We start from the raw sequence: 16,952 nt of genomic DNA on the forward strand, positions 1-16,952 counted from the left end.
CAACAGGAATATAATTTAACGCATAGTTTGCTAGCTTCTCAGTAGGAAGTGGCACCGTTCACTCAGTACCCAAAAGAAAAAAAAGAGTGCATATGAATAAATCAAACAGATAAAGAAACATAATTTATTTTGACAATTAAAAAATACCTTATTTGTCACTGGTGGTGATTAATTTCGGTTTTTAAAATGTTTTTTGTATCAGTTCTTTGCACAGTTTAGTAATCTTTGTATTTGTGTTTCTAATTGCTCAGTTGGCGTAAGAGTAGTTTGTTGTCCAATAATATTGCTTTGTTACTTGAAGGGACACTCAAGTCAAAATGAAACTTTCATGATTCAGTCAGAGCAGTGATTTGAAACAACTTTCCCATTTACTTCCATTAAGAAAATGTGCACAGTCTTTTTATATTTACACTTTTTGAGTCACCAGCTTCTACTGAGCATGTGCAAGAATTCACAGACTATACGTATATGCATTAGCGATTAGCTGATGGCTGTCACATGGTACATATATGAATTTGTGATTGGCTGATGGCTGTCACATGATGCAGGGGGAGTCAAAATAGAATAACTGAAATTTTTCAGAAAAAATCTACTTCTCATTTGAAGTTCAGACTAAATGCTATTGCATTGTCTTGTTATCTTGCATTTGTTGTTTATGCAAATCTACAGTATTTACTGTATCCAATAACGCGCTTTGAACTGTAGCGTGCATTAATGAAGCAATGTCAAGTTCCCGTTTGTTTACAATATTTGCCCCCAGTTGGTCTTATTTACAATCCACTTACTTGAAGGACTTTGTTAGTTTTTAATGTCCTCTCTCCCTTCCACAGGTGTCAGCTTCTAATTTTACCTTTAGCGGATTGTCAACTCTCTTCCAGTTTCTGCCTAGTCTTCTGAGCGGGCAGGTCACATGGTCAGGAGACAGCCTATCAGGGAGTCAAGAACACAGAGCCTTCTGTGGATAGATCTGATAGACTTCTTGTTTTAGCAGCACTTTTGTAAATCCTCATAAGCGCTTAGAGGGAAAAATTCCTTATGATACTTCAAACGTGTTAGAGTTTAGGTTCAGTCAAAAGCCATTGTTCAACACATAAAGCATCTACGTGTTTCAGCAGTAATGACGTTATCAAGATGCGGTGAATCAATTCTGTTCTACCATTTATAAGCTTCTCCAACCTGTCACTTCCTTTTTGATTTGAAGGGACCAAGTTTTATTTTTAATATATTCATTTCCTTTTCTCAAAATGACCATTACTGCAATTATCAATAGTCACATCCCATATTGTAAAGGAAGTTTAAGCAGTCAATCAGGATTCTAGTCCTGGGACTTGTAAGGGAGTCTGCCTCTGATATGTGCAGGCACAGTCAAGTTATTTCCCTCCTCAGTGTAAGGAAGTTTACTATGAGATTTACTATAAAACCTTATGAGATTTCACAGTAAACTTCCTTGGATGGAAATAACTTGACTGTGCCTTATATGAGGCAACAGCCACTGTACACTTCTTGTTTCACACTTATCGTCTTGTAATCTCACTGATTTATGTTTATTCCTCAGTATCAATATTTATCTTGGCTTTTACTTCTAATGCTAACTGAATTTTCTTCACTCTGTTTCTTCCATTCATTTCATACACATATTTCCCAACAGAAAAAAATAGAATAAAAAAAAAGAAATGAGCCCTGAAAATAGCTAACATTCAGACACAAAAGTTCAGCACTTCTCATTCGCTCTTTTGCTGTATCCTTTGTTTTCCTTAATAAGAAATCTGATCTCGTGGAGACAGGACTGAAATGAAAAACCAATATTGCCCCCGAGCGAGCAGCTCTAAGTGTTTATTAAAGTTCTGATTTATTTCTCATTTTTTTAATTTAGAGGAAAGTTTAGGACCAATCTGTAGGGCAAGACGTTGCCCCTGGGCTTTATGGTTCCTTGTTTGACTCCACCCTCACATCCCTCTATCAGCCCTGGTGTGGTTACCCCTACACTGGCCCTGAAGTCTGGGTGGGTCACTGGCACCTGTCTCATCCCCAGCAACAAACAAGCAGTTCTGAGCCACTAATCATTTCTAGGATACTTGACTAGTGCCGTTGTAGAATCATCCAGACCATTTGTGTTCTTCCAGTCATGGGCATAAGTGGGCAAGATAAAACAGTGCCCCCCTGGAATTGTGCATAAGCACAACTAGACTCACTATTTTGATGCTAATAAGCCACCATGTATAAAACAATGTTCAGTTCTTGTGTACAGCAAGTAACTCTCTCCTACTGTACTTGTGACTACTGATGTGATTATGTCTGGAGCGTTGTTCCGCAGACGCTCATGCTCCAAAGCATTTTTCTGCCGATTTTCCATTGAGTTGTTAAAATGGAGCCGTAAGCTACAGAAGTTGCTGACTGGTAAAAGTAGTTTATGACTCTGTTTTAGTACCAGGTTTCCATTAAAATCTTTTGCGCAGTGCGTGCCGTCGGTCTTTTTGTGTAGGTGTAAGTTATCATTGTATTAACGCTTCCATCCGATGTCAGATTTCTCAAAAATCACACCTTAACAAGTTTGTTGCTATGGTAACCCGACCTAACACTATAAAAGTTACATATAACGCACGGCTGCGCTCATTACCTGTGATTGCCTCTAGAGAGAAAAATACACGAGTTACGTAGGTCACAAAACAAAGATACAAGATTTAAGGAAATTTTTTTTATTTAAAGGGCCATAATACCCAAATGTTTAAACACTTGAAAGTGATGCAGCATAGCTGTAAAAAGCTGATTAGAAAATATCACCCTAGCATCTCTATGTAAAAAAGAAAGGTATTTTACCTCAAAAGTTCCTCAGTAGCCACCTCCCATTGTAAAGGATTTCTAAGCAGCATTTTAGTGCGTTTGTCCTGGGACATCTGAAGGGACTAGCATCGTGCACTCTCATATTATTTCACCAATCAGGTAAAGGAAGCTTACTCTGAAATCTCATGAGAGTTAAGTCAAATCTCATGAGATCACAGTAAGAGTTCATGACCTCAGCACTGCTGATGGGCTGCTGTTCATTTCTTCATTTTTTTAAATTTGTTTACCTGCAGCTGGGAGCAGCTAAGTATAACTTTTTACACAGAACTTACTCTGCTGAGCTGAGGAGATTGTGAGGTAAAATATCTTCCTTTTTTACATAGAGATGCTCAGGTGATATTTTCCTGCCAGCTTTTTACAGTTATACTGCATCAGTTTTTTTTTTTATGTCCCTTTAGTATCAAGTGATTTAGCATATGAGTATTATGTCCCTTTAACATCAAGTGATTTAGCATATGAGTATTATGTCCCTTTAACATCTGGGGGTCGATCCGATATAAAGCGTCGCCCGCAAAAGCCGGCGACGCCAATATTTGCACGGATTTGGTATCACATATACGGCGTAACCTAGAAGTTACGCCCGTATATTTCTGCCGTCGCCCGCAGTTTTTTGGGCCATAGGCAGGTATACCAAACCCGCGCAGTTTGGTATCCAATATGCAGCGTAAGGACTTACGTGGCGAAAATGGAGAAAACTTACTCCATTTTCACCTCGCCACAAAAAGCAGCCGTAAGAAGCCTTACGCTGACTATTGGAGCCCCGTAACTCCCTAAACTAACTAGAAAATAAACCTAACACCTAACGCATGCGCAATGTCTATCTCCCTGTCAACCGCGATCTGCTAAAATAAACCTAACACCTAACGCATGCGCAATGTCTATCTCCCTGTCAACCGCGATCTGCTAAAATAAACCTAACACCTAACGCATGCGCAATGTCTATCTACCTGTCAACCGCGATCCCCCCCCCCCCCCGTAATCCCTAATAAAGTTATTACCCCCTAAACCGCCGCTCCCGGACCCCGCCGCCATCTACATAAACTAACCCCCTACTGTGAGCCTCTAAAACCGCCGCCATCTACCTTATCTATCCCCTAATCTGACCCCTTACACCGCCGCCACCTATATAAAAATTATTAACCCCTAATGTAAGCCCCTTACACCGCCGCCATCTCTATTAAAATGATTAACCCCTAATTTAATCTACCTACCCCGCCGCCAGCTATATTATCTATATTAACCCTAAGTATATTATAGTTAATATAGGTATTACATTATATATATTAACTATATTAACCCTAATTATATTAGGGTTAATATAGTTAATATAGTTACTATAGTATTTATATTAACTATATTAACTCTATCTAACCCTAACTAAATTTATATTAAATTAATCTAATTCATTTATAAACTAAAATATTCCTATTTAAATCTAAATACTTACCTATAAAATAAACCCTAAGATAGCTACAATATAATTAATAATTACATTGTAGCTATGTTAGGGTTAATATTTATTTTACAGGTAAATTGTTAATTATTTTAACTAGGTATAATAGATATTAAATAGTTATTAACTATTTAATATCTACCTAGTTAAAATAATTACCCAATTACCTGTAAAATAAATCCTAACCTAAGTTACAAATACACCTACACTATCAATAAATTTAATAAACTACTAACATCTATCTAAAAATACAATTAAATTAACTAAACTAAATTACAAAAAAAAACAAACACTAAATTACAAAAAATAAAAAAAAGATTACAAGATATTTAAGCTAATTACACCTATTCTAAGCCCCCTAATAAAATAATAAACCCCCAAAATAAAAAAAATTCCCTGCCCTATTCTAAATTCAACAAATTTCAAAGCTCTTTACCTTACCAGCCCTTAAAAGGGCCTTTTGTGGGGCATGCCCCAAAGAATTCAGCTCTTTTGCATACAACAAATACAATACCCCCCCCCATTACAACCCACCACCCACATACCCCTATTCTAAACCCACCCAAACCCCCCTTAAAAAAGCCTAACACTACCCCCCTGAAGATCTCCCTACCTTGTCTTCACCACACCGGGCCGAACTCCTGATCCGATCCGGGCGATGTCTTCCTCCAAGCGGCAAAGAAGAATTCTTCCTCCGGCGATGTCTTCCTCCAAGCGGCAAAGAAGAATTCTTCCTCCGGCGACGTCTTCCTCCAAGCGGCAGCAAAGTCTTCATTCTTCCGGCGGCATCTTCAATCTTCTTTCTTCGCTCCGCCGCCGCGGAGCATCCATCCCGGCCGACTGCTGAACTTGGAATGATGTACCTTTAAATGACGTCATCCAAGATGGCGTCCGCCGAATTCCGATTGGCTGATAGGATTCTATCAGCCAATCGGAATTAAGTTAAAAAAATCTGATTGGCTGATTGAATCAGCCAATCAGATTCAAGTTCAATCCGATTGGCTGATCCAATCAGCCAATCAGATTGAGCTTGCATTCTATTGGCTGATCGGAACAGCCAATAGAATGCGAGCTCAATCTGATTGGCTGATTGGATCAGCCAATCGGATTGAACTTGAATCTGATTGGCTGATTCAATCAGCCAATCAGATTTTTTTAACTTAATTCCGATTGGCTGATAGAATCCTATCAGCCAATCGGAATTCGGCGGACGCCATCTTGGATGACGTCATTTAAAGGTACATCATTCCAAGTTCAGCAGTCGGCCGGGATGGATGCTCCGCGGCGGCGGAGCGAAGAAATAAGATTGAAGATGCCGCCGGAAGAATGAAGACTTTGCTGCCGCTTGGAGGAAGACGTCGCCGGAGGAAGAATTCTTCTTTGCCGCTTGGAGGAAGACATCGCCGGAGGAAGAATTCTTCTTTGCCGCTTGGAGGAAGACATCGCCCGGATCGGATCAGGAGTTCGGCCCGGTGTGGTGAAGACAAGGTAGGGAGATCTTCAGGGGGGTAGTGTTAGGCTTTTTTAAGGGGGGTTTGGGTGGGTTTAGAATAGGGGTATGTGGGTGGTGGGTTGTAATGGGGGGGGGGGGTATTGTATTTGTTGTATGCAAAAGAGCTGAATTCTTTGGGGCATGCCCCACAAAAGGCCCTTTTAAGGGCTGGTAAGGTAAAGAGCTTTGAAATTTGTTGAATTTAGAATAGGGCAGGGAATTTTTTTTATTTTGGGGGTTTATTATTTTATTAGGGGGCTTAGAATAGGTGTAATTAGCTTAAATATCTTGTAATCTTTTTTTTATTTTTTGTAATTTAGTGTTTGTTTTTTTTTTGTAATTTAGTTTAGTTAATTTAATTGTATTTTTAGATAGATGTTAGTAGTTTATTAAATTTATTGATAGTGTAGGTGTATTTGTAACTTAGGTTAGGATTTATTTTACAGGTAATTGGGTAATTATTTTAACTAGGTAGATATTAAATAGTTAATAACTATTTAATATCTATTATACCTAGTTAAAATAATTAACAATTTACCTGTAAAATAAATATTAACCCTAACATAGCTACAATGTAATTATTAATTATATTGTAGCTATCTTAGGGTTTATGTTATAGGTATGTATTTAGATTTAAATAGGAATATTTTAGTTTATAAATGAATTAGATTAATTTAATATAAATTTAGTTAGGGTTAGATAGAGTTAATATAGTTAATATAAATACTATAGTAACTATATTAACTATATTAACCCTAATATAATTAGGGTTAATATAGTTAATATATATAATGTAATACCTATATTAACTATAATATACTTAGGGTTAATATAGATAATATAGCTGGCGGCGGGGTAGGTAGATTAAATTAGGGGTTAATCATTTTAATAGAGATGGCGGCGGTGTAAGGGGCTTACATTAGGGGTTAATAATTTTAATATAGATGGCGGCGGTGTTAGGGGCTCACTTTAGGGGGTTATAGATATAATATAGCTGGCGGCGGGGTACGGGAGCGGCGGTTTAGGGGTTAATAATTTTATTAGATTGCGGCGGGGTAAAGGAGCGGCGGTTTAGGGGTTAATAATTTTATTAGGTTGCGGCGGGGTAAAGGAGCGGCGGTTTAGGGGTTAATAGCATTTTTATTGTTAGGCTAGTGAGGGGGGATAGCGGATAGAGGGTTAGACAGTGCGGGCTATGTTAGGGAGGCGTGTTAGACAGTGCGGGCTATGTTAGGGAGGCGTGTTAGACAGTGCGGGCTATGTTAGGGAGGCGTGTTAGACAGTGCGGGCTATGTTAGGGAGGCGTGTTAGACAGTGCGGGTGTTTTAAACTTTAGTCAGGTTTTATAGGCGCCGGCAGTTTCTAACGTGGCGCAAGTCACTGGCGACGCCAGAAATTTGTACTTACGCAGATTTCTGGACATCGCTGGTTTGTGAGACTTACGGCACGTTAGCATCTGACGGCGACCTATATGGGATGGCTCGAGTTGCGAGCTGAAACTGCGGGCGACGCCGGTTCCCTCGCTTGCGCCGCAAACTGCGATCGATATCGGATCGCGCCCCAAGTGATTTAGCATATGAGTATTATGTCCCTTTAGTATCAAGTGATTTAGCATATGAGTATTATGTCCCTTTAGTATCAAGTGATTTAGCATATGAGTATTATGTCCCTTTAGTATCAAGTGATTTAGCATATGAGTGTTATGTCCCTTTAACATCAAGTGATTTAGCATATGAGTGTTATGTCCCTTTAATATCAAGTGATTTAGCATATGAGTATTATGTCCCTTTAGTTTCAAGTGATTTAGCATATGAGTATTATGTCCCTTTAATATCAAGTGATTTAGCATATGAGTATTATGTCCCTTTAGTATCAAGTGATTTAGCATATGAGTATTATGTCCCTTTAGTATCAAGTGATTTAGCATATGAGTATTATGTCCCTTTAGTATCAAGTAATTTAGCATATGAGTGTTATGTCCCTTTAGTGTCAAGTGATTTAGCATATGGGTATTATGTCCCTTTAGTGTCAAGTGATTTAGCATATGAGTATTATATCCCTTTAGTATCAAGTGATTTAGCATATGAGTATTATGTCCCTTTAGTATCAAGTGATTTAGCATATGAGTATTATGTCCCTTTAGTATCAAGTGATTTAGCATATGAGTATTATGTCCCTTTAACATCAAGTGATTTAGCATATGAGTATTATGTCCCTTTAACATCAAGTGATTTAGCATATGAGTATTATGTCCCTTTAGTATCAAGTGATTTAGCATATGAGTGTTATGTCCCTTTAGTATCAAGTGATTTAGCATATGAGTATTATGTCCCTTTAGTATCAAGTGATTTAGCATATGAGTATTATGTCCCTTTAATATCAAGTGATTTAGCATATGAGTATTATGTCCCTTTAATATCAAGTGATTTAGCATATGAGTATTATGTCCCTTTAGTATCAAGTGATTTAGCATATGAGTATTATGTCCCTTTAACATCAAGTGATTTAGCATATGAGTATTATGTCCCTTTAAGGAAAATCTTTTTTTTGTTTTGTTTAGTTTTATTCAATTTTTAAAGGGATAGTAAACCCAATTTTTTTCCATCATGATTCAGATAGAGCAGCAATTTTAAGCAACTTTCTAATTTACTCTTATTATCAATTTTTCTTCGTTCTCTTGGTATCTTTATTTGAAAAAGCAGGAATGAAAGCTTTGTAGCCCGCCTTTTTTTTTTGGTACCCTGGATAGGGATTGCTGATTGGTGGCTACATTTAGCCATCCAATCAGCAAGAACAACCCAGGTTCTTATGCTAAAATGGGCTGGCTCCAATGCTTTTATTCCTGCTTTTTTAAATAAAGATACCAAGAGAACGAAGATTTTTTTTAATAGGAGTAATTTAGAAAGTTGTCTAAAATTGCACGCTCTATCTAAATCATGAAAGAAAAAAAAATTGGGTTTACTATCCCTTTAAATGTATTGATATATGTATTATTAATTGCAGCCCCTGGCCTAGACCTAGTTGGGATTATGGAGATATGTGTTTGATTCTATTTTTATATGTAAATACATATTGATTTTTAAATAGGTACATAATTCCAACTGGTCCTATACCTGGGCCAGCAATAAATGCTACATAGAACAATACATTTATAAAGTCGGCAGCCGGACCCCAATGCTGCAAAATGCGCAGTTAGAAACTGTAGGTAAATGTAATGGCTTCCGAGAGTAGTTTTTTGTTTTGTGACCTGGCGAGAACCCAATTGCCAAGTGTCTGTAATTTTCTCAAAAAATAATTCAGGCTGTTACATCAGTTGGTCACGGAAACTAATTCATGTGAGATATTTCTCAAATAGCAGATGCCCAGGGTCTCTGCTGGGCCCTCTAGTGTTGTACGTGTGTTGCTAAAGTGACAGTGACACAGAAGCTACTACAGCATCTAATTGAATAAACAGAGACCGGTGCGAGGGTTATTATGATGCACAGTTAGTGTACAGGAGCAGTCACTGCACCCAGTAGCTTGTAGTGAGAAGAACTAGGTGTCTGATCAGCTTCTGCTCTCAAGGTGCCATAACTCCTACGGTAGCTGCGGCCTCAGCATTATTTAGTGGGTGGGTTTAGCTGTTTCATTTTTATAAAATAAAAGTTATTTTTACATCACAAATTAAATTCCTGATTATATCTCTTTGACCCTTTCTAGCTGGACATGGGGATCCCGGCCATGACAAAATGCTGTAACCAACTAGACATCTGCTATGATACCTGTGGTGCCAACAAATATCGATGTGATGCCAAGTTCCGCTGGTGTCTCCACTCCATCTGCTCTGATCTCAAGAAGAGTTTGGGCTTCATGTCAAAGGTAGAAGGTAAGTTTGTCTCCCCCTGCGCATGCGCATGCGCATGCTTACTGGTGTCTATGTGACAGGTGCTGCAAAGGGTTTACCCTAGTGACAAAATCACATCTGGCACAAATTCAAATACAATGTAGCATTGCACAAATCACTGTATATGACAGACTAATGTATGTGACAAACTGATGTAGGTGACAATGTATGTGACAGACAGACTAATGTATGTGACAGACTAATGTATGTGACCATGTACAGTATGTGACAGACTAATGTATGAGACAATGTATGTGACAGACTAATGTATGAGACAATGTATGTGACAGACTAATGTATGTGACCATGTACAGTATGTGACAGATTAATGTATGAGACAATGTATGTGACAGACTAATGTATGTGACAAACTGATATAGGTGACAATGTATGTGACAGACTAATGTATGTGACCATGTACAGTATGTGACAGACTAATGTATGTGACAATGTATGTGACAGACTAATGTATGTGACCATGTATAGTATGTGATAGACTAATGTATGAGACAATGTATGTGACAGAGTACGTGACAGACTAATGTATGTAAACATGTACAGTATGTGACAGACTAATGTATGAGACAATGTATGTGACAAACTAATGTATGTGACCATGTGACAGACTAATATAGGTGACAATGTATGTGACAAACTAATGTATGAGACAAACAATATATGTGACAAACTAATGTATGTGACAAATTTGTATGTGACAAACTAGTATGTGACAAACTAATGTATGAATGAGACAAACTAATGTATGTGACAATGAATGTGACAAACAAAATGTATGTGACAATGTATGTGACAATGAATGTGACAAACAATATATGTGACAAACGAATGTATGTGACAATGAATGTGACAAACGAATGTATGTGACAATGAATGTGACAAACGAATGTATGTGACAAAATAATATATGTGGCAAACTAATGTAGGTGACAAACTAATGTAGGTGACAATTAATGTGACAGACTAATGTATGTGACAGACTAATGTATGTGACAGACTAATATATGTGGCAAACTAATGTATGTGACAGAATAATGTATGAGACAATGTATGTGACAGACTAATGTAGGTGACAGACTATTGTAGGTGACAATGTATGTGACAGACTAATGTATATAACAATGTATGTGACAGACTAATGTATGTGACCATGTATGTGACAGACTAATGTATGTGACAATGTTTGTGACTGTTATGACAAACTAAAGTATGTGACAAACTAAAGTATGTAACAGAATCATGTATCTGACAGAATAATGTATGTGACAAACTAATGTATGTGACCATGTATGTGACAGACTAATGTAGGTGACCATGTATGTGACAGACCAATGTAGGTGACAATGTATGTGACAGACTAATGTAGGTGACAATGTATGTGACAAACTAATGTAGGTGACAATGTATGTGACAGACTAATGTAGGTGACAATGTATGTGACTGACTAATGTATGTGACCGACTAATGTATGTGAACATGTATGTGACAGACTAATGTAGGTGACAATGTATGTGACAAACTAATGTAGGTGACAATGTATGTGACAGACTAATGTAGGTGACAATGTATGTGACTGACTAATGTATGTGAACATGTATGTGACAGACTAATGTATGAGACAATATATGTGACAAACTAATGTAGGTGACAAACTAAAGTATGTGACAGAATAATATATGTGGCAAACTAATGTAGGTGACAAACTAATGTATGTGACAAACAATGTATGTGACAAAATAATATATGCAGCAAAGTAATGTAGGTGACAATGTAATGTATGTGACAAACTGTTTGTGACAAACTAAAGTAAGTGACAATGTATGTGACAGACTAATGTATGTGACAAAATAATATATGTGGCAAACTAATGTAGGTGACAAAATAATGTATGTGGTGAACTACTAAATGTGACAATGTATGCAACAAACAATATAAGTGACAATGTATGTGACAAACTAATGTATGTGACCATGTATGTGACAGACTAATGTATGAGACAATGTATGTGACAGACTAATGTATGTGACAGACTAATATAGGTGACAATGCATGTGACAAACTAATATATGAGACAAACAATATATGTGACAAACTAATGTATGTGACAAACTAGTATGTGACAAACTAATCTATGTCACAAACTAATGTATGAATGAGACAAACTAATGTATGTGACAATGAATGTGACAAACAAAATGTGACAAACTAATGTATGTGACAAACAATATACGTGACAAACTAATGTAGGTGACAAACTATTGTATGTGACAGACTAATGTATGTGACAATGAATGTGACAGACTAATGTATGTGACAAACTAATATATGTGGCAAACTAATATATGTGACAGAATAATGTATGAGACAATGTATGTGACAGACTAATGTAGGTGACAGACTATTGTAGGTGACAATGTATGTGACAGACTAATCTATGTGACAAACTAATGTATGTATGAGACAAACTAATGTATGTGACAATGAATGTGACAAACAAAATGTGACAAACTAATGTATGTGACAAGCTAATATTTGTGACAAACTAATGTATGTGACAGACTAATGTATATGACAAACAATATATGTGACAAACTTATGTATGTGACAAGCTAATATTTGTGACAGACTAATGTATATGACAAACAATACATTTGACAAACAATATTTGTGACAATATTTGTGACAATATTTGTGACAAACTAATGTATGTGACAAGCTAATGTATGTGACAAACTAATGTATGTGACAAGCTAATGTATGTGACAAACTAATGTATGTGACAAGCTAATGTATGTGACAAACTAATGTATGTGACAAACTAATGTATGTGACAAACTAATGTATGTGACAAGCTAATGTATGTGACAAACTAATGTATGTGACAAACTAATGTATGTGACAAGCTAATATTTGTGACAAACTAAGGTATGTGACAAACTAATGTATGTGACAAACTAATGTATGTGACAAGCTAATGTATGTGACAAACTAATGTATGTGACAAGCTAATGTATGTGACAAACTAATGTATGTGACAAGCTAATATTTGTGACAAACTAAGGTATGTGACTGACTAATGTATATGACAAACAATACATTTGACAAACAATATTTGTGACAAACAATATTTGTGACAAACTAATGTATGTGACAAACTAATGTATGTGACAATATATGTGACAAACTAAGGTATGTGACAGAATAATGTACAACTGACAATGACAACTGCTTTTCCACCTACAGCTTGTGAATCCCTTGCTGACACCTTGTTTAACACAGTATGGACACTGGGGTGCAAACCGTTCATGAACAGTCAAAGAGCGTCTTGTATCTGCAATGAGGAAGAAAAAGATGAGCTCTGATCTGGACTCTGCAGAGCATCTCACCCAGGACTTGTGAATAGTACAGGACTGCAGAGCATTCTGCTGTATATGACAGTACTGTAGAGCATGCAGCACCACATTTGTCAGGACTGCTGAGGCTTACTAAGGACTGGCCGTACAAGGGGCTGTTGGGTAATAAAATATTACAGTGCTTGAACATATAATGCTTAAAACTTCGGCTGAGCTTTGCTACTGCACGGTGTAGTTGCCACGTGCCAGGGTTGGATAGGCGCACATTATAATTTATACCTCTTTTATACAATGACAGCTGTGTGTGTGTCACATGTCACCCTCTCCAGAGTCTCTGAATTAAGAGTTTTGTGTTTGATAAGGTTGTGCATTTACAGTTTCTTTTTAGCATTAATATTTTTTATATTTTTCATAAAAAAAATACAAATCTAAAGTCAGTAAAATCTTTAAGCAAATCTCATGTGCTCCTCTTTCCCTAGTCACACATTGTGGTGTCAGCAATAGACATCACATCCCCAGCCCATCACCACCTAATAGGTCCAATGCAGAAATGATTTCTGTAGGAATGATATGTTTATTAGATTTCAGTATGCAAACAATTCTTGCTCTACAGTAAATGCATACAGCTGGGTTTTGTCTGGTAACACAACCAGTACTGTTTCATGGACAAATTGGTATGGGGCAAGAGGGCACACGTGACTCCTTATTGGAAAGAGGATAATCTCCTTGTTTATTTGAGGGGTCATCTGATCCTCTGGTTATCACTTGCACAATGTGAAACTGGTAGGTTTATTACCTGTTAGACACCAGCTTTTAAGTAATAAATGGGAAATGTCTTCAAATACATAACCCCACGAGACCACTTAAAGGATAATCTCCTCTTTAAAATTAGTGATTAAAAGTGTATATGATCACTTACAGAGATATTGTAAAATAGTGCTTTGTGATACATGCTGTACTAATTATATACACCAGTTACAAGGTTGTCCTATTGGTTGTTATTTTGTATATTAAATGCCCAAAGTTAATGATTCCCATAACTCTGATGAAGCGCATGTACGCATGCGTGAAATGCGTCAGTTCAGCAGGAGCCTCTTGTTGAGCTAATGCACCTTGTACTATTAAAATATTGACCACCATCTCCTTTCCAATATATCTCTAATTATATAAAAGAAGTAGTCCTGACTGACTGACTGACTGACTAATCAATGCCCAGCTCAAACCGTTTAAACTAGGAATGTGAAATTTGGAAGGTACGTTGGTTTTATGACATAGGTCCCCACTAAGGAAGGATTTTTGGAAATGACGTCCCTAAGGTGAAAGAGGGGGTGAATTTTTTTATGAGGATACCTATATCTCAAAAAACAAAGATGTTATAGCCATGAAAATTGGTATTAAGATTCTCCTTTAAAAATAATCACGTATTTTACCATTCCCCAAAAATCCACTCAAGGGGGGTCAAAAAGGGGGCTTATTTATGAGGATACCTATATCTCAAAAACCGATGATGTTACAGACGTGAAAATTGGTATTTAGATTCTACTTTAAAAATAAAGAAACACGCGTTTTACCATTTCCAGAAAATTCACTTAAGGGGGGTCAAAAGGGGGGGTGATTTATGAGGATACCTATATCTTAAAAAACGAAGATGTTACAGACGTGAAAATTGGTATTTAGATTCTCCTTTAAAAATAAAGAAACGTGCATTACCATTTCCCGAAAATCCACTTAATGGGGGGTCAAAAGGAGGGTGCCTATTTATGAGGATACCTATATCTCAAAAACAAAAGACATTATAGATGTAAAAAATAGTATTTAGATTCTCCTTTTCTACCTATATCTCAAAAAACTGACAATGTTACAGCTATGAAAATTGGTATTTAGATTCTCCTTTGAAAATTACTATCAATTATTATCCCGTAACCCAAACTGGTGAAATAGTGGTATTCCTTCATAATAGACATATGGGGGTCGATTTAACAACTGTCGGACGGGCATGATCCGCTGTAGCATACACTGTGGGCATTTATCATTGCACAAGCATTTTGTGTGAAATGCTTGTGCAATACCACCCCCTGCACATTTGCAGCCAATCGGCTGCTAGCAGGGGGTGTCAATCATCCCTATCGTCAGGGCCATCTTTAATATTGACTGGACCCTGGGCAAAAAAATTCTGTGAGCCCCCACTCCCACCCCATGCAATTTCGCTCTCCACCCTAACATCCCAAAAAACAACTAAATCAATTTATTTTATATATTTTTTTAAATTATTAGCCCAGCAGTGGATCATCCACTGCTGGGCTAATCATTTAAAAAAAATGAAATAATTTGCAATATGTGAAACTGGACCTAAGCAGTACTAATAAGTAAATAAATATATAAAATTCCTCCACTGTGGATTCATTTAATATTCTTTTGAATGTGATTCTGGTGTGAGGGTAGCTGGTTAAAGAGATTTAGGGCAACCAACAGGAGCAAAGCAAGGTAAAGACTGAGGAGCAAGCACGGAAGTGCAGACAAATATAAGTTTACTGACTGGAATAGCAGAACTACTATGGGAAGCTGTAAAATCTGAGACAGAGAGAAAACAAAAACTATAAAAATAAACCTTACATTAATGTGTGAAGTATCAGCATGACACTATACATCAGCCACAGCAGCACATGTCACTTCTTTGCTAGGAACAAGTTCCCTCTCACCCTGCACTAGACAATGCTGCATGGAGAGGGGCGTGTGTGCACTCACTTTTCTTACCACTGACACCTTTCTACAAAGCACTGTTCCCCTTTCAAACTTCAGTTAGTTGATCTTAGGGCCACAGCAGAAAGAGCAGGGCTAAGGGGACCAGCAGACTGGATGCTGTCTGCCCAAGGCTGCATGATACAGTGTGAGATGAGTCACACAGCCTCAAGACTGAAGAGTGCAGTGTATGCAGTTGCACAGATGCTCAAATCCTCACGTGCCTGCCACTCCAGCTTTCTGCTGCATGCGCCTACAGTCAGCCCTACCCAGAAACAATCACCACCACCAGAGCAGTCACCTGGTAACAGTGGTAACCCCAGTAGGACTTTTTCTGATACAGTGGGAATGGCTGGATGCTGAGTTAGGGCTTTGCATTCAGTGCTGCACAGTGCACATCTAAAACAGCACATGGCAATAGCTTGGCATGTCACATGACACCGGCACGGTCTGGCACAGTTTAAAAAAAATAAATATATAAACAGAGTACTTTTGACTGTGACAGTATTAGGAATGAATGTGTGTGTTTCCCATGTCACATCAGCAGTCTGGTATGAACCCAAAAAAAAATATATATATAAAACTGCCTAATAAAGTGTGCTGTGCTTAAATCCAGTGAGTGCTTATTACCTGACTTGATTATATATATATATATATATATATATATATATATATATTTTTAGGACTCTTGGGCCCCTCAACAGAGACTGGGCCCTGGGCAGCTGCCCATTTTGCCCTGTGTTAAAGACGGCCCTGCCGATCGTATCAGATCAGGATGATTGCTTTCCACCACCTCAGAGCTGGCGGATGAGTTAAGAAGCAGCGATCTGGAAACTACGGGGTTAGAATGCAGCATCATTGCTTCATAAATCTACCCTAGAGTGTAGTGAAAGTCTTAAAGGGACTTGAAACCCACATTTTTCTTTCTTTCATGTAATTGGCAAGAGTCCATGAGCTAGTGACGTATGGGATATACAATCCTACCAGGAGGGGCAAAGTTTCCCAAACCTCAAAATGCCTATAAATACACCCCTCACCACACCCACAATTCAGTTTTACCAACTTCGCCTCCTATGGAGGTGGTGAAGTAAGTTTGTGCTAAGATTTCTACATTGATATGCGCTTCTCAGCATTTTTGAAGCCCGTTTCCTCTCAGAGTACAGTGAATGTCAG

The 16,952-nt window shown here is 37.6% G+C and overlaps 1 protein-coding gene across 3 annotated transcripts in view; it reads left to right on the forward strand.

Annotated features, from left to right (window-relative positions):
- Positions 1–16,390, forward strand: part of PLA2G12B (phospholipase A2 group XIIB) — a 133,139-nt gene extending 116,749 nt beyond the window's left edge. For all 3 annotated transcript variants that reach the window (XM_053691910.1, XM_053691912.1, XM_053691911.1), the window contains exons 4-5: positions 9,486–9,651; positions 12,931–16,390. In XM_053691910.1, coding sequence (XP_053547885.1) covers positions 9,486–9,651; positions 12,931–13,049 — 285 coding nt within the window. In that variant the 3' untranslated portion in view covers positions 13,050–16,390. The remainder of the gene's footprint in view (positions 1–9,485; positions 9,652–12,930) is intronic.
- Positions 16,391–16,952: the final 562 nt, after the last annotated feature.

Source organism: Bombina bombina, chromosome 9 (assembly GCF_027579735.1).
Source record: "Bombina bombina isolate aBomBom1 chromosome 9, aBomBom1.pri, whole genome shotgun sequence".
Lineage (NCBI taxonomy): Eukaryota > Metazoa > Chordata > Amphibia > Anura > Bombinatoridae > Bombina > Bombina bombina.